Source organism: Euprymna scolopes, chromosome 44 (assembly GCF_053919585.1).
Source record: "Euprymna scolopes isolate OS-2025 chromosome 44, ASM5391958v1, whole genome shotgun sequence".
NCBI classification, from domain to species: domain Eukaryota; kingdom Metazoa; phylum Mollusca; class Cephalopoda; order Sepiida; family Sepiolidae; genus Euprymna; species Euprymna scolopes.
In genome coordinates, this window is record NC_136525.1 from 6,135,401 (window position 1) to 6,155,030 (window position 19,630).

General features: G+C 32.8%; 1 protein-coding gene across 1 annotated transcript in view; it reads left to right on the forward strand.

The window, feature by feature from the left end:
- LOC145268655 (nucleoporin NUP188-like) overlaps positions 1-19,630 on the forward strand; it is a 568,258-nt gene that overhangs the window by 367,818 nt on the left and 180,810 nt on the right. Inside the window, exons 8-9 of the mRNA XM_080124140.1 lie at positions 6,472-6,540; positions 10,168-10,215. Coding sequence (XP_079980266.1) covers positions 6,472-6,540; positions 10,168-10,215 — 117 coding nt within the window. The remainder of the gene's footprint in view (positions 1-6,471; positions 6,541-10,167; positions 10,216-19,630) is intronic.

Consider the following 19,630-nt stretch of genomic DNA (forward strand, 5'->3'; position numbering starts at 1 on the left):
TTCTAAACAGTTGCATACGTCTCTTTTTCTTTTCTCCCTTGAAGAACAGATACTACCTTAAAAAATTAGGAACATTAACACCTACCATATTGTAGGACACATTATGTTGGTAAATAAATGTAATACAATTGTCGAAATTTTCTTTCTAATGTCGTAATATTCTTTTATATATTAACTTCCTACAAACTGCATTGATATAGCCTTCAAACGCAACTCCTTTCAGAGGGATCAATTAGAGTTGTCTTGTGTTACTTTCTTTATGGAAAGAAGTAAGAAGCATATAAAAGTGCGGCACATATAATATAAACACCTGCACGTATGCCCAAAGACATTACACTATGAAAATTAATTATCTAACCTATAATAATTCTATAATAACCTATAATTCTATCTAACAACTTTATTCAAAATTGAATAACTCGATAACCTTGGTTGAATATATATATATATATATATATAAGAATGTAAATATACTAAATACTAATCATAGTGGGGGTGATAAGTAGTTAAATGGATTCATCCTAATCTTATAAATACAAAACTGATAAATTAAAAAATATATCCATTTTAAATGTGGAAATTGATGAATCACACACGTAAGACATTCATTTTTATAGTATGAAAAGGTTAGTAACTGCAATTAAGAATAGGAAATTGGATCAAATGTTTGTAACATGTCTTCTTCCTAAGATTAAGGGAGGTGGTGTTTGATCAACACTGCTGGGGAGCCATGATGTAATATACTGTTTTGCTTTTAAATCCCCGAAACAGTGTTTCATGGTAAACAACTGATGATCCCTTCAAAAATAAATTATTGGTATTATAGTAAATTCGAGAGCGAGTTGATGCAGTGATTGCAAGTGATTAAATACTTTACTGACTAGATGGTTTTCTAACGAATGATAAAAAATATCTGTTTGTATAGTTTTAGAGGTTAAAACCTTCAAAGACTATATATATATATATATATATATATATATATATATATATATATATACTGTATAAGCAAAGCCGAGATTTCAAAAAAGGTGTTGATAGCAACAAAAATTGTATTTCATTTTACGTTACAATTGTTTCCATGCTCGGTCGACAATTTCAAACATATCGTTTGAAAATTTTCAAAAACCAGCATTTCTTCAGACTTTATGAATAAAAACACTCTTGAAAATAGAACATTGTTTAAAGAGAAAGAAAAAGAACGAAAAAAATTAATATTTAAATGGGCTTTCCACGGAGGTTACCTCAAGGTTAAATGTTTCTGACATGCTTCTTTTTCTGTTAAGAGAATTTTTCTTTCTCTTTAAACAATGTTCTATTGTCAACGGTGCTTTTATTCATAATGTCTGAAGATCTGCCATCAACACCTTGTTTTGAAGTCTTGATTTTACTTACACAGTATATTAATGCTCAATTATGAAATATAATTTTGTAGCTTACAGTTTAAGTCATCTCTTTTTGGCTTAAAACTTATTGGTATATGAAAATTTACTGGATTACACGAACTAAGTATATTACATACAAGTCTATATATATATATATATATTATTTTTAAAATATAATTATCCACTGACACATGTTTCGTCATCTACGACTCATCAGAGTGGCTGAATCTAGCGATATTCGAAATCGGGACCCCACGGTAATGAGCCTAAACCCCCTACCGCTCATCAATCTCGCATGATTATTTGGATATATTGCGATTTACTTAGATGTTGTTTGTTTTTGTTTTTACGATACGGTTTGAATGAATTCAATTATTTACGAAAGTGCATTTTTACCTAAATGCGAGTTGGGAATAATTTTTCCTTTAACCAATTTGGTAACCCCACATGGGGAGCGGCATATATATTGTTTTAAAAATATAATTATCTACTGACACGTGTTTTGTCGTCTACGACTCATCAGAGTGGCTGAATCTAGCGAGAGTGTTGGGACGATTAATCGGAATCAGGAAAATCAACAAATTTGCGGGAATCGGTATCAGAATAAAAAAATTTCCGATGCCAAAATGATTCTTTTGTCTATTTTTTATTTGATTTTGTTAAAAGCAAAATCTTCCATTGCTGGTAATATTGATAAAATAATAAATATTTATTGATTTTCAAATACAAGTAAAGCTAAAATCGATAGATCATCCTCCACAAATATATTTTGACGTTTCGGAAAATATCTGCATATTTAACATGTTTTTTAGAGAAATCAGGGAATTAACAATTATAGTTAAATAATTAGAGATTTATGAAGAATCAGAATCGGGGATTTGGTATGGAATCTGTAATTGTATCAGAATCAGGAAATATATTGGAATTGTCCCATCAATAAAACTTTTTTTTTTTTTTTAACTCAGAACGTTGAAGAGTTACAAAAGCAGGGATGGTACCATTAAAACGAGCGACCTTTTGTGCTCCAGAGCTTATTTTTCTACATAGTCACTACCATTCTCAGTACACTTTAGCCAGGAATTCAATGGTGCTTCTCTGTTTCTTGTGCACGCCCATGATAGGGGGTTTCTTTCTTTGAGAGACGCACACTGTCAATATCTACAACAGAGAGATGAAACTTTCTCGCCATGAATGCAGGAGTTCAGTCACCATAACAATGCAATTTACAATCGCCTCAGGCAGAATTTAAAAAAAAAAAAAAAAAAAGAAAAAAAAGAGGAAGCATTACTTTTGGAATGCCCCTCGTTTTTGTTGACTTTTCTGTGGTAACGAAGGACGAACTTGTTTGTCTAGAAGAGCTTAGTTTTCAAGTTAGAAGAGGTGGGAAGATCAGCATCTGGTTGATTGCAAGTTAGTTGCATATATTTTATCAATCTCGGTCGCCTTTCGGCAGAAAAAAAAAAAAGATCTTATCCCTGACCTCTGACCTGCACTGCCAAAATATTTATCTAAGTAGAACAGTGCACTTAACTGCTTTTTATCATGCAGCATCACCGTCACTATCTGCTTATTTACTCTGCGATGACCGTCAGCATCACCATCACTATCTGCTTGGCCGCCAGAACTAAGTATGGTGGTAATATGAGTTTATTCTCGCACCCCCTTCTCATCTACCCACACCCAGCAGCTCGTGCCTTTACTCTGCCCCCCTTCCATGCATATGCATCGCTGAAGTGTATATCTTCTCTGTGTTTGGTAACTAACAGATCAGGCTGTCTAAAGATACTGTCTTCCTGGCCTAAAGATCCTGGATATGACCTAAAACTATATCTGATGGTGAGGCCCCACCTTGCGGGCCTTGGGGAGTGTGGAGCCACCCTTTAATTGCCATTGCTCCCAGGTCCACTCTGACCCGGAGTGGTAGTACCTGTTAGGGTCCCAACTATGGGTTGAATAGAATCTGACTTTAAAAAAAAAAATACTCCATTAAAAATCGTTCCTCAAAATAACTAGATTTGGCATTAAATAACCTGAAAAAGGTTGATATGCCGTAAAACAAAAACAACCAACCAATCCTGGACTAAAATGCAAAAAAAACGTTGATGTTATTTTTTTTTCTTTCGCTTTTGCAAAACTCATTCATGCTTTGCAAAGTCAAAAACAAAAGCAATTTTTTTCTCTACAAAACAACCAAACCAAACACCATGTTTCCTAAATGACTGGAGTTAGCATAAAATTCATAATGATCGGTTCATAAAAATATGAAATAAATTAAAAGATAAATAAGAAATATATATGCATCCCTTAAATGCCAATAAAAAATAAATATATGTACACATGCATCCCTTAAATGTTAATAATATATTTTTTTTTTTTTTTTACGTGGGGGTCACCACTTATCAAGGCCCGAAGGCCACTCAGGGATAAGGGTTATTGCGTGTACAGTAATCAATGAGATAGTATTGTAGTAATCATTAGTATTGGGGGTTTTGATAGAGTGTCTTACTTAAGGGGGGCGGTTTGTCAGGAGTTTGTTTATGTTGGACTTGAAGACGTCCAAGTTGTAGTCAGGTGGGAAACAGGTAAGCGACAGAGTTCCACTGTCGTGCAGTTCTAAGAAATACACACACACACATACATACATAATGGGGGGGGGTCGTAAAATACTCTTAAATATGATACTTTAATTTATTCAAATTTTGTATACATTATTATAGTGTCATTATATCAAAAGTATAAAAGAAAAAAAGTATTTAGGTGCTATTAGCTAGAATCGAAACCAAAACTAGCATTTAAAGCTGGTGACGTTACCACTGTATAAATGTAACACGCATATGAATTGATTAAAAATAAACTGTATAAATGTAACACGCATATGAATTGATTAAAAATAAGCTGTATAAATGTAACACGCATATGAATTGATTAAAAATAAACTGTATAAATGTAACACGCATATGAATTGATTAAAAATAAACTAAGATGAATGTACAAAATATGTAACGATTTCTTTTCAATTTTGAACCATTTTTTGACCCCTTGAAAACTATTTTAATCGACTAAAGAGCCATAAAAGAACGGTCCGTAAAAAAATCCAAACCTTGTAGGCCCCCTAGTGTTGCTCTGTGACTTTTAGGTTCGGAGGAGATAGTTTGAAAATATGAAGACAGGCAAATAAATCAACAGACAGACAGCCGTTATATATATATATATATATATATATATATATATAACTACTTAATTTACTCACATAAAATTAATATACGAAAGTATAGATTTATGTGTAAACTTTAAGTATTTACTTCGAAAGTGCTCAATACGTAGGTAGAGCTAGTTAGTAAGTTATAAAATGTATATGGCGATTAAGCTACACTGAATATTCCGCGGTGGTGAAAAAAAAAAGTAGACATAAAGTATGTATGAATATAGTTTGACAGTTTTATATGAGAAGAGTAAATACAAGTGAGAGGAAGAGGAAATAAATGTTTGTTTTGTCTTCAAAATATACGCCGAGAGAATGCAGTAGATCACACAGGTTTAAATAAAGTATATATAAATGAATTACCTAAAACAAAAAAAAAACAGAGAAAAACGAGTGAAGCATGCATGGTCCAAATGACTAAGTTCAGCATTTGCCCCCCCCCCCTCCATTTAGCCCCAAAAGTCCCCAGGGGCGTCAAATCCTGGTGAAAATGAACAAACAGTGCAATTTTAGGCCTTAACATATGTAAATTTGAGTTCTGCACCATGCAAAAAAGAAATGACTTAGTCCATCATTTGCCCCCTACCCCATTTATCTCCAAAAGCCACCAAGGCCTTAACATATTTATATTTTGTTAAATTTGAGTTCAGCACCATGCAAAACTGCTAAATAGACATATACAGAAAATTTTGGACACATATGGTAAAATAGTCCCAAAAATAAAGTGTTTTTATTAGCCCTAAAAAAGCCCCTGGGGCACACGCAAGAATTATCGTGAAGTATAGACAAACAAAATTATATAGAAATCATTTAGTTACAACTTTTCAGAAAGTTTTATAAAAATCCAAGGCATCAGTTTTTTTAATAAGCACAAAACTGTCAATTTTAGCCATTTTAACCCAAAAGGCACCCCTAGGGGGGCAACCGAAGTTTTCCCAGAAAATCTGTTCTGTTACTTTTTTTTTTACTCATATCATGTTTAATGTTTGTGCAAAATTTCAAAAAATTCCAAGACATAGATATTGAGAAAAGTGCAGACAGATGATGATGACTGGGAGCGGTAGGAGGACTTGTTATTTGGAGGGAAAAATAGGAACTACTTCCTCCTAAAGATGGTTGCAATTGTAATGGTACTGCTCTTAGAATAAAATGTAGGATTTTATTATAATTACTAAATGTGTCTAAAATGGCATTCTAAAGTTACATAAGATAGTGGCTAATAGTTTAGATATAATAAATTTGTATGTGGCGTCTGTTGTTGCAAACTTACGGTTCTTTGGTCCAGAGGGATATTTCTATAATCAAAATATTAAAGAGGAGATACTGTGTGTGTGTATGTGTATATATATATATATATAGAGTGCAAACAAATTGAATACCTAATTTGTATAACTATGGAGTGCCGTTAATAAGTTTCCAGGCTTTTCTCGCATGAGTACTTTTATTGATAGTACACACATGAAACTCTAGTTCCCTTCGAAGTAATCTCCTCTGGCTGCAATGCACTTGTTATACCATTCCAACAACTTCTGGAAGTCCTCTTGTGTGAGCATGTCGATGACCCTAAACACAAATTTCATAAACAAAGCTTCTTTCCTAGAATTGCCCGCCTGTGAAACTCTATTCCACTGGCATGCTTTCCAGCTGACTACAATATGGTTGTCTTCAAGTTCAATGTAAGCAAGTTCTTGTTGAGCCGCCCCTGCCTCTAAATAAACCATTTCTACCACAAACTATTGATATGCTGTTATCTCAGTGACCCTTATCCTCAAGTGGCTTTCGGGCCTTGGTAAGTAGTGTACTACATGTAAAAAAAAAATGTATGCAGCATTCATTTTTACTCATCTTTTAAACTATTTTTCTTTTTTTTGTGCGTTTTATTTACAGTTGGAAGCCCAATACAACGCTCTTTACGATGCTGACATCCCAACTTGGGAAACACATGGGACATTAATGGTAAGTCTACAAAACTTACTTTTACAAGTAAATAACAAAAAAATGTTTTATTTCATTTCTATTTAGTGTAGAGATTCACTACTTGGTCCATACTGTAACCAATGAAGTTCCGTATGATACATGGCTTTTGACCGCTATTTAAAAAACTTTGGTCAAGCCCTGAATTTTAACGGAATTTCCAATTTTTTTAATTTTTACCCCCGTAGAAGCTATTTTTACTGGCTAAAAACCAAATCTGATTTGTTCCACGTGTTCAAATGAGTTTATTTTCAGACCCCCTTATCTACCTGCTTCCAGCAGCTTATGCCTTTACTCTGCTCCCTTAAGCATATGCATCACTGAAGTGTATATCTTATATGTGGCTAGTGTTAATAGATAAGGCTGTCTGAAGATATTGTCTTCCTGACCTAAAGCCTTCAAACAGAAAAATCCCATATAAGAATAGGAAAAATAATAAACTACTACATAAAAACAAAATGGCAAAAACTATGGGACGAACAACTAAACAACAAACTTAAAGAAATACACCCAAATGTTGGGCAAGAGAGAACCATAATACCAATACGAAAAGTAGACTCTATATTCACCAGAATCCGAATTGGTCATTCAAGACTAACACATGAATACCTTCTGAAAGTAGAAAGTATCCTTCAATGCAGAATCTGCCAACAACCACTAACCATTAAACACATATTAAATAAAATGTGAAAAATATGAAAATATTCATACAAAATATTTCAAGGAACAAAACCTTAAAACAATATTTGAAAAAGAAACGCCTTACAAAATATTAGATTTCCTGAGAAAAATTAAACTTTTGGAACTTATTTGAAAATAAAGCAAACCACTGGCCAAAGTCTCAAATGAAGAATATTCTCTTCACCTTTTATGGCATGAAATGACCTATAGGGTTGATGTGCCGTTAAACAAAAACTTACCTACCTACCCTCTTTGCAAAAACCAAAAACCAAAAATATATCTAGATCAAAAATTAACAGAGGATTTTCACAAGGGATGTTCCTTACACAGAGGTCATGTATAACAGTGAGAATTCTCAACCTATATACACAACAAATTTTTGCTCTACTAACTTGAAACTTTGTATATAAAGTATTCAGACATATGAAAAACTTTTTAATCAGTTTTCATCCGGAATGAAGGGCTGCTAAGGGGTCACAATTGGAAAATTCATGCTTATTTGTTTGATAACTGTTTCACGAATGCGCATGTGTGAATGGTTCAAGTTACAGATTCCTTATGTTAAGAATAAGTAGTTTTGAAAACGGTTTTTAAAGATTATGTCAAGCTGACCTAATGGCTATCATACTTGGCTCACTGTTTTTAGGTTTTGGTTTCAATCTCCGTTCGATCGCTTAGAACTATTTATATACCCGCTGGATAATAATATCTAGGATTTGGGAACGCGGGTCGCCTCTAGATTTATTTACGTCGACTTTTATGAGATTCGCTCTGTCGCCTGTTTGACCTGCTTTTTAGTATAAATAAAGTGGAACTAAATTCAAACCGTGTGTTCTCGGCATCGCGCTGGGAAACGTCCAGAAGCAATCAGCTTTGATAAATGTGGGGCCAAACTCCTTATATCAGACAGTTGCTATTCAGTCTGGACAATGGGGAGCTGGTTTCCCCCTCCCCAACATCTTGGGGGGAAAAAAACCAGTCAAAGTTGGGTAAACAAACCCAACAAAAGTTAAGTCTGCTACTTCTATTTGACCTCATTAATGAGGTCAAATAGAAGCAGCAGAGTTAACTTTTATTGCGGCCACGTGTCAATTTTGTTTTTAATACTTAAATAAATAAATTCAAATGGGTTTCCGTTGTATGTCGTCGGCCCAATGGTTAACGTTATACTTTTTTTTTTTTTCACACTTTAATTTCCAACTTTGCCTCAAGAGTTTGGGTTCGATCCTAATACTCACCTACCAAAACTTTTTTTTTTAAAATCTTAACCCCCCCGACCCCCGGGGGGGTTTTGATTTACCCCAAACCACACACACCTCCAAACGCCCGGGCAACGCTGGGCAACCCCCATCCCCTAGTATACTATAAAACTCAAATGACCTTGTAACAGGTGTTGTAACCCAACATCCGGTTTACCACTTCTGGTTGCGTATGCGTACATAAACCCATAACAGCGTAAACAAATAGACACAAATCGCTGGACCAGTTTCGTTCGAACAAACGAACATCATTAGAAAAGTGATTATCTTAAATTTATTGCATAAAAAACTTCAAGATATGGAAAGCAAACGAAAAACGTGATTAAAAATAATACGTACAATTATCGACCTGTTTCATATATACAATATATATTATACTAAATAATCAACGTGACAATAAACGTATTGTTTTACTGTGTACGCTTTCAGCATTCAAATTTTTTTCACATTTAAGTTATCCAAATAAACAATTGTTAATAATTTCTGCTTTTTATTTTTTATTTATTTTTTTTTTACATCATTCATTTCCGTATTACGTTTAAGTTATTTTAATGCAATTTTCTTACAAATAAATCAACTTTACCCCATTGACAAGCATAAGAGCATTCAACGGTGATTTATCCACCGCCTTCATTTTTTTTTTTTTTAACTTATTCTCCATTTTTTAATACACCTTTTTTAAAAACATTTTAATATACTTTCATAGAAATGTTTCTGTTATGTCACAAAAACTATTTTCTTTATGTCACAAGTGTCACGTTCATACATTAATTCCATAGCTAATATAACATACTGACCCAACGGGTCACGGGTAGTCTAGTACATATATAATGAGGAAAGAAATTAAAACTGTAAGTTAAAATTTATAATTAAATTTATCGTTCAACTAAATACTCCAAAAAATATTTTTCAAAGTCCTTATTCCGTGGAGTTTCAAAGAATGCTATTCTTGGTGTTCTTCTCATCAGAGGACAGAAAGAAATCAGCAGATTATAATTGTAGCAGAGCTAGAATTTGCTGGTTAAGGCATTAAATGAAAATACAATTTATGATAATCATAAATTGCAAAAATAAAATGTACATGTCCTTTAAAAAAAAAAAACGTGTGAAAAAAAATGTAGGAAATGTACAAAAGGACAAAAACAAATTGAGAATAAAATTGCATGAAGACTCTTTCAAAGGTAATCCGAAAAGCGAAAGAGAATTCTTTAGAAACAATCCAATAGTCAGAATTTAAAATCCAGTGGAGTAAAAATAATCCGGTTAGAAAAAGAATTCAATGCAGCTCAAATTCATAGAAATTGTTTTTGCAGTTAGTATGGTAATCCAAAGATAGCAAGTTTGATCTTCAGTTGAATAGAGTCAGCAATAGAAGGTGACATTTTGGTTTTTCTATCTCTATTTCTGGTATAAAAAACTATATAGTAATATATAGATTTATTCATTTATTATTATTCATTGCATCCCTAGCATCTTCTCACCTCTTCTGATGAGAAGAATTAGGCTTCGAAATAGCATGATATAAAGAGTTCTCACTTTCCCTACAAATCTATATATATATTACTATATAGTTTTTTATACCTTCATTTTCTCTCTTTATTGACTTATATTCATAATATTTTTTATGCTTCATTTTTTAATAGTATTTATATATCTATATTTTAAACAGAACAAGAAACATTCAATGGTATGGGCAATACAAAACCTTAAATGCCAGGTAAGTCTGCAAAAAAATTGTTTTATTGTGAAGTTGAAAACTAAATTTATTATATCAAAGTTAATTTTTTTTTTTTTTTTAACTTATTTCATTTTAGCTCTTGCTTTCTGTTTACAAGTCGTCCTGGTGTATACCAATGAAAAGTTCCCTCTGATTAAATTCAAGTTTTATTTTAAAACTTTACTTTAAAAAAAAAAAAAAAAAAAATTAGCGTTTGAAATGACTCACTTTCAAAGTGGTTTTATTTTTAATAAACTATTTTATCAAATGTTTTTTTTTTTTTTTTTCAGAATAATGTTATATAATCTATATATATATATATATATATATATATATATATATATATAAGTGAAATTGTCTGTGTGTGTACATTTCCCTACCAAACTACTCTGTCAATCTTCAGTCTACCTACTCGGGATTTGACTTAAGGGGTATTTAGATTTGGGAAAATCTTTTTAATTAATTTTCGGCCAGAAATTTTGCTTTCAAGGGGTCAAAGTTCAACGATTTGACCTTTAAAACTCTACCAAACTTCTCCGCCAATTTTGGGTCTAAACACTCGAAATTTTAGATGCAAGTTACTGGACTTTTTAATTTGATTTGAGCCAAAAACGATAAATGTTAAGGGGTCAAAATTTAAAAAATTGACCTCTCATCCAATTTTTGGTCTAAACATTTGAAATTTTACATAAAGTGTATTCAGACATAGGGTAAGCTTTTTAATCGGTTTTTAGATTAGTTACGACCACTATATATGATTTCCCCCACTCTTTATTTCTGCCTAAGTCTAAACGCAGATTCGATGAACAAAGTTTCTTTCCTAGAACTGCTCGCCTTTCAAACACTGTTCCGTTGGCCTGCTTCCCAGTTGAATACAACATGGTAGCCTTCAAATCCAATGTAAAAAGTTCTTGTTGAGCCGTCCCTATAAATAATAAAATCCTACCCAATTTACGTTCTTAGTTATCACTAGAGCTATGACAACAGCATATTCTTTTCCTTGTTTTGATTCTCAGGTATATATATATATCCGTTGATATGTTTTTATGTAGAGTGATGTGGGTCTCGATTGATTGTGTCTGTGTCGAACATATACTCGAGAGAAAAAAACAATGAAAAGAATATACTGTTGCCATAGCCCGAGTGATTACTATACTACCACCTAACATTCATTAACCTTTATCCTTGGGTGGCTTTTAGGCCTTGATAAGTGGTGACTGCTAAGTAAAAAAAAACAAATTTACATGTCTGTTGAATGTGTGTGGTGTGTACATTTTTATGATCGTCTAGTAATGTTCGTTGCGTTTATCTACCATTCGTTGTGGACGTATATTGTGTCCATTTATGCGAGAGTCTTTTGTGTCTGTGATCGTCTAGTTCAGTGGTTCTCAACCTTTTTTTACTCATGGACCCCTTTTCTCTTTTTATTTTGGTGGACGCCTTCATAACTATTGGTCAGAAGACAATCTTCTATTTTTCACTGGCCCTGTCGGTGGGGCATTAGAATATGCCGACTGCCCCGCTGCAGAGGGTAAAAGTCCCTCAATGGGGGTCCTGGATATGACCTTAAACTATATCCAGTGGTGAGGCCCCAGCTTGTGGGCTTTGGGGAGTGTGGAGCCACCCTTTAATTGCCATTGCTCCCAGGTCCACTCTGACCCGGAGTGGTAGTACCTGTTAGGGTCCCAACTATGGGTTAAATAGAAACCGACGTGAAAACAACGAATATATTCTATTAAAAAAAATTTTTCTTCAAAATCTTTGGATTCGGCATTAAATAACCCGAAAAGGGTTGATATGCCGTAAAACAAAAACAACCAACCAACCAAATCTATTTTTCACTAATATAAATTTTGAGGTTTTAATAATCAAATAAATATTAGATAATTAAGCTTTATTTTTAAATGAAAATTAATTAATGCAAATAAAGTATTCTACAACAACTATAATAATAATAATAAGTAATAATTATAATAATAATAATCTAAATTAGAGTGATGATAATTCTTTACCAATATCTTGTATTGTATTTTGTTATGTTTTGGCTGTGGACCCCCAGAAATATTCCATAGACTACTAGGGTCCATGTGAACCTGGTTGAGAACCCTGGTCTAGTTGATGCATGCATAACGTGTTTAACAGAACCTTATAACAAACGCAGACAATACAAAGGAACGGAACACAGTTCTGTGGGGTTTTACATCTGGTCAAATAGGGGAAACATACCTTGTTCATCTTTGGGTCTTATTTGACGGATCCACAAAAGCTGCAAATGAAAAGTCAACCCAAAGGAAACGACCAGAAGTCTTGGGCTGTATTTTCATCAACTTTTATTTCTAGAATGTTTCCCCATGTGGAAAGTTGCAAGCTGGTCCTATTCTACATTTTTGACTGCATCATACGCTGGCAAGATTTGTTGGTATACAGAAGCCATAACCCCTGGGCTGCTAGCTGATACCCCCACGTCTGTTCAGCTTGACTGTGTCTCACTAACTCTGACTCCCAACTGCCTAAACTTTACATGTATATAAAAAGTCATCTTTCTTTTAATTACGTCATGAATACACAAAAGAATCAACTCCTTGTCACATATTTTTTTTTATATTTATATTTTTTTATAATTGCTGGCAAGCAAAAGAGGGAGTTAACGTGTCTTCCCTTCCAATATAATTAATATTAGTATCATTTTTATGACAATAAAATTTGCCGATAAATCGGCATTAGAAAACCTATTAATCGGACGATTAATCGTTAATAGACCGATTAACAAAGACTGATTAATCAGTAATCTGTAAATCCTCATTTTTTACTATATCATACGTCGGAGAGCTTTGCCAGCATACAGAGGCCATAACCCTTGGGTTGCTAGTTGATTCCCCTGTCTGTTCAGCTTGACTGTGTCTCACTAACTCTGACTCCCAACTGCCTAAACTCTACGTGTATATAAAAAACTATCTTAATTACGTCATCAATACACGAATCAATTCAGCTGATTCATCTTTGTCACATATTTTTTTTTATCTTGCTGACATTCCTGATTGTTCTAACATTCTAACGTTAACATTCCAACGCTAACATTCCAACGCTAACATTCCAACGCTAACATTCCAACGTTAACATTCCAACGCTAACATTCCAACGCTAACATTCCAACGCTAACATTCCAACGTTAACATTCCCATTTATTGTAAAATGTTTAATACAACGCCGACTCGAACACAAAATCAAGTACACCAAACATCATCTTACCATCAACACTTACCTTGTGAACTCGGAGTATGAGAAATTCCCATATGCACAAAACAGAATCACTGAAAAAACAAAAGTACCCTAACTAAGGGTAAGGATAATGAGTGAACGTTGGATAAAATGATGGTTAACCCTACCTCTGACTCCCAACTGCCTAAACTTTACATGTATATAAAAAACTTTCTTTTAATTACATCATAAATACTCATAGCTAAAGAATCAAATCTTTGTCACATTTTTTTTTTTTTTGCTGACATTCCTGATTGTTCTAACTTTCCAACGCTAACATTCCCATTTGTTGTAAAATATTTAATATAAATATTTTTCTGTTCTAAAATATTTCATCTGTTTCGATAATAGTAATAATAATTCCTGAGGTCACATGCAGTGACTTTTAAACACATAAGAAATAAATGACAATATATATGCAAGAGTCTTTCGTGTCTGTGATCATCTAGCTGATGCGTGCATAACATGTGCTTAACAGGATATGTAACACGCGCAGACATTACAAAGGGACAGAGCAGTTCTGTGAGGTTTTCCATCTGGCCAATAGGGGGAAAAAAATACCTGGTCCATCCTTGGGTCTTGTTGTGACGGATCTTGGAAGCTGCAAATAAGCATTTATCCCAGTGAATTGACCAGAAGTCTTGGATGTATTTTCAGCAACTTTTATTCCAAGAATGTTTCCCCACTTGTAAAGTTGCATGCGTGTCGTAAGTTCGACATTCTATTCACATTGTCTCAACGGCTTACTCGGTGTTCAGAGCCATTACGGCCATTTGTCAACTCATCTCCACTCGACTGTCTCTACCAACTGACTAAACTCTGCACGTATCAAGAAACTATCTTCCTTTCTAAATTCCATCATTACTACGTATAGTCTGGAGAGTGAAATCGCCTGATACTTTGTCGCGTAATCTATTTGTTATTATTTATCAACTGAAATTCCTCGGTTTATGTTAAAATTCCACAGTTAACACTCTTCTTGCTATCCAAACATTCCTTTTTGTTATCGAAGTATTTCTAACTAAACACTGACAGTCGCCCATGATCAGGCTACCTGGCATTTTGCAAATGACGCTTATCTTTGATTTCTTGCTGGCAACGATTGGTATTTCATGGAATTTGAGTAACAAAAAGCCTCCCAGTGCTCTCAGCACTTTTCCAGTCAAGGTCTGGTTTGTACTTTCTCTCCTCTGTCGTTCTTGGTTTTCATGAATTTTCAGTTTAGTGCCATCCGATGTAAACTCCACCATTTGGTGGGGAGGGTGGCTTACAATGTTGCAGTTTCAGTTTTCTTGGTTCCATGTGGTGTTCCTTAATCTTTTTGCTTTACTTTTGTCACAGTTTCATGTGGGTTAGTTTCTGCATTCCAGGGTTTCCCTTAAGATACTAGCTGTTTTCATCATTACCGTTTCTTGCATAGTCTCGGTCTTCCCCTTGATTCAAATTTCTCCTCGTCATTTTTTTTTTTTTTTTTTTTTTTTCTCAAAATTCTTTAGGACTGTTCCTAGTGCTCCTACTATTATTGGTATTATATTGATTGTCTCCAAAGTATTAGTTGTGTAAAAAAAAAAAAAAAAGAAATTTAGAATTAAAAAAAATTTTACAAGTAGGGATTATTTGAACTGATTATAACTTTGTATATATTCAAATTTAGCTTTTGATTTTGTGGTTTTTGTTTTCCAGTAGTGTCTCTAGTTTATGTCTGTATCATTTATCTGCATGTTCAAAATGCGGTTGTTTGCATTGTTCTCCGTGTAATACTTTACCCAAACAGTCATGTTGTTGGATTATGAAAGAAAATTTAAAAGTTTAGAATTAAAAAAAAATATATAAATAAATACAAAAATGATTAAAGAAGGAATTATTTGTTCAAAATTATATCGTTTGCATAGTTCCTAGTGTATTGCTTTGTCCACACAGTCGTGTCTGTTCTTGTATTGTTGTTATTATTGCTTTTGTTGTTGTTGTTGTTGTTTTTATTGTTGTTTTTTTGTTTTTGTTATTGTGATTTTTGTTGCTGTTTTTGTTGTTGCTGTTTTAGGTATTGTTTTTGTTATTATTGTTTTTGTTATTATTGTTTTTGTTATTATTGTTTTTGTTATTGTTGTTTTTGTTATTGTTGTTTCTGTTATCGTTGTTGCTATTTTTGTTGTTAATGTTTTTGTTAATGGTCTTTGCTGTTTCTGTTATTGTTGTTGGTACTGTTTTGTTGTATGATAAAAGAATATTAAAAAATTTAGAATTAAAAAAAAAAAACATTAAAGGGGGGATTATTATGTGATCTAATTATAATATTTTTTTAATATATATATTCACATCCAGCCTTTTGTTAATTTTAGTTCGATGAGATTGTAGAAAACAAAGCCATTTATCAAAACGGTCGGCTTTTGAAAGCCGCTAACGAATAAGTAGACACAAATAATTATTTTCTTTCATTATTTTGTTTTCCTGATTAGCTTCTTTTTTTCGTCATATATATATATATATATATATATATATATATATATAATGTGTGTGTGGGGGGGGTTATATTTAGGCAGCATATTCTCATTAAGACAAGTGTTATTAAAAAGCACTAAATTTTTCTGTTTCACTATTTTCGTTTTTACTTTCTCCAATCTCCAAATTATTTTTTGTTTTGTTTTGTTTTTTTCAAAATTGTTTAGGTTTGATAAAATGCTTAGGGTAGTAAAAATTTAAATATGTATATAATAATAATAAAAAAAATGTCCGCCCACTTAACTCGCAATTAGCCACCATGTAACCCTGACAATATATATATATATATATATATATATATATATATATATATATATATATATATATTTCTGTAGAAATGTATTTTTCATATATCAATCCTTATATAAGAAGTTCAATGTGATTACAGAGCAATATATAGAATCAATGACAAAAAGTTATATTCCAAAATTCATGATGTTGGCCATCTTGTAACCGTGACAATATATATATATATATATAAAAGTTTTTTAATTTTTTTTCATAATATTATTATTTTGTATTCCTGCACGTCACCAATTAAAAACGAATAAAGAAAAGTTATAAGCTTTTATACTTTTCGCATTCTTTTTTATTCATATATATATATATATATATATATATATATTTGTTTGTTTACTGTTTTTGGGGGAAAGAATTCCAACAAAGTATTCGATTACAAAGAAAACCTTTTTCGATATAAGAGCTTAATATTTATTTATTTAAGAGTACAGAAGTTCAGAAAAACACTGGTACCGTCGGTTTCAAGCCCAGCATAAAGGGAACCAGTTAATGTTAAAACGTAAATGATGTTAGGCTCTCGTCAGCCATGTTGAAAAAACATGGCTGACGAGAGCCTAACATCATTTACGTTTTAACATTAACTGGTTCCCTTTATGCTGGGCTTGAAACCGACGGTACCAGTGTTTTTCTGAACTTGTGTACTCTTAAATAAATAAATATATATAATTAAAAACATAATTTTTATAACGCAATATGCCTGAGGATGGTGGAAGTATTTCTATCGAAAGCGCTCACCAAAGAAACTTATGGATTCAACCTAAACAATTTGGAGAAAAACGAAAAAAAAAAAAAAATTGGAGATTGGAGAAGACAAAAAATAAAATAGTGAAAGATTAAAATTCTGTGCTTTTCAATAACATTTGTCTCGATATGAACCGTTTCAATATTTTATTTATAGCTTTAAATCTGTGTAAGTATATGCGTTTATTAAATTATTGAAGTGTTATGTATGTATGTATATATATACATACACACAGTCTGAAAAAAAAAGTTTTGCAAGTTGCCCCACCCTCCATTCTCCTAATCCATTTTTAATTAGACAAACACAATCTAATTGCTTTCCTCATTAGACACAAATAAAAACGACAAAAATATTTGTTGTAATAATCCGATCTTGCCGTTCATCAGAGCTTTGTTTGGTTCCTTTTACAAAAATGAGATGGCACAAGGTTCCTCTGTCATGAGCACTAGCACACTGAAGTCATAGATTCTCTGAGTAGCAGACTTTCACTCTAAAACCGCTTTTCCCTTCATTTCCCAGCTATAATATGACAAGGTATTGAAAATAGATGTTTATTATATCTCTAGTATTATATAAAAGGAAATTTGTGTGTGTGTGTGTTCACTCCTTATGGACTCTAAAACGGCTGAGCCAATTTTTATGAAATTTCATACAAACGTACTTTATGTATCTGGCAGTGTTTCTAGATAGGTTTTGTATTGGAATGTTATCGATAATAGAAAAAATGTGATGAAAAAAGGAATAAGGCGATTTTGATGAAAGTTAACACCTTACACAGCCTAACATCACAAGTGCATTTGAGAAGTTTTATTACCGCACAAGCAGAAAGGCCCAACATATAAAATCAGTAGTAGGTTCTTTGATATGACAGAGGTGCATTCAAAATGAATGCATCTGTTGAAAGCATAATTGGACCATGATACTTGACTTTTTAATTTAAAACTTTAATTCAAACCATTATCACTGCACAAGCAGAAAAACCAGGTATATAAAAAATCAACAGTAGGGTTTTTCATATGACAGGGGCATAGTATCATGGTTCAGTGTTTCTCTGAACAGAAACATTCATTTTGAACGCGCCCCAGTCATAGCAAAGAACCAACTGTTGATTTTATGAAATTATTTTTGCATAATCACTCGAATTAAAGTTAAATGTACAAAAGTCAAGTATCATGGTTCAGAAAATGGACTCTGATTTATGAAAGTATGATAGGTTATGAAAAGGAAGGGTTGTAAAGAGATAGCTTCGAATTTGGGGGTATCAAAACCAAAGCAAAATATGATGAAAGTAAAAATAAAATAGATAAACCCCATAATTTATTATACCATACCTGTTCACACTGAAACACTTATCACAATATTATGTGGATCTATATTAAAAAACGTTGTTAAACTTTGTGACACATTTCCATTCTATGGAGGTCCGGCGCGAACGAACACCCCATAATTTTATTATACCATATTTCTTCAAACTGAAATATAATTATCAAAGTATACTTATGCAGATACATATGAAAAGTCTTTATTAAAGTTTGTGCCAATTTCCATTCTATGGAGTCCAGGCGCGAACGCAGACCCCACAATTTTATTATACCATCCCTATTTAAGTTAAAGCATACTTATCAAAGTATTTTTATGTACATCTATATCAAAAACACTTGTAAAGGTTTTTTTTTTATTTTAAAACGTTTTATTTCCATACTTTGTGGACCAAATGCGAACGCAGATCTCACAATTTTAATGAACCACCGTTCTGCCAGATCAAACATATCCATTCCTGTGTCTCAATACATCTTCTATCATTATATGTAATCAGTTTTTTAAAATAGTCAACCATATAGAAGCCTATTCGTGACCAGACACACACACACACACATTCAGCTTTATATTATATATATATATATATATATATATATATATATATATATATATATATATATATAAATTATTTACTATAAGACTTATTAAATACCTACAGACACTAGTGTTTCATCTTTTCGGGAATCATCAGTGTAGGGTGTCATGATTAACGTCAGTAGAGAGATTCGAACCCGGCAATGAAGGCATCTTTGACTCCATAAGCAAGAACCAAATCCATTCGGTCACCGTTAACTGCAAGAAATACTGTTGAAATTTAAACATTTTTAAATGTTTTTGTTATATATATATATATATATATATACATACATACATGATATTATGGCAGCAACTCGTTCTCGAGTATTGCCATTACTTAATATATCTATGGCTCAAATGAGGCAAACATGAGTGCAAATAGCAGCACATGCCAGACGGTCACTTCTATGAACTTTCTATAGTCCTGCACATTCACTGATGACCGGGTCCAAGCTGTGATGCCCCGAACATCTACCAGGCCAGACCCTGGAAGTTCCAGAGCCCTTATTACCATTGACGCCCATATTTACAGCCGTCCTCATTGAATGTCTGTTTGCCGTTTTAGGCTACAGCACGCCTTTTTTGTTATCAAGATACACACTGATGGTAAAATGTGTATTCCATTAAATATCAAGTAATGCTTCTGTTTGAAGCTTGTTATAGTGAGGAAAGACTTTGCACCGAGACAATCCCACTCTCTGAACAACTGCCACATTGAAC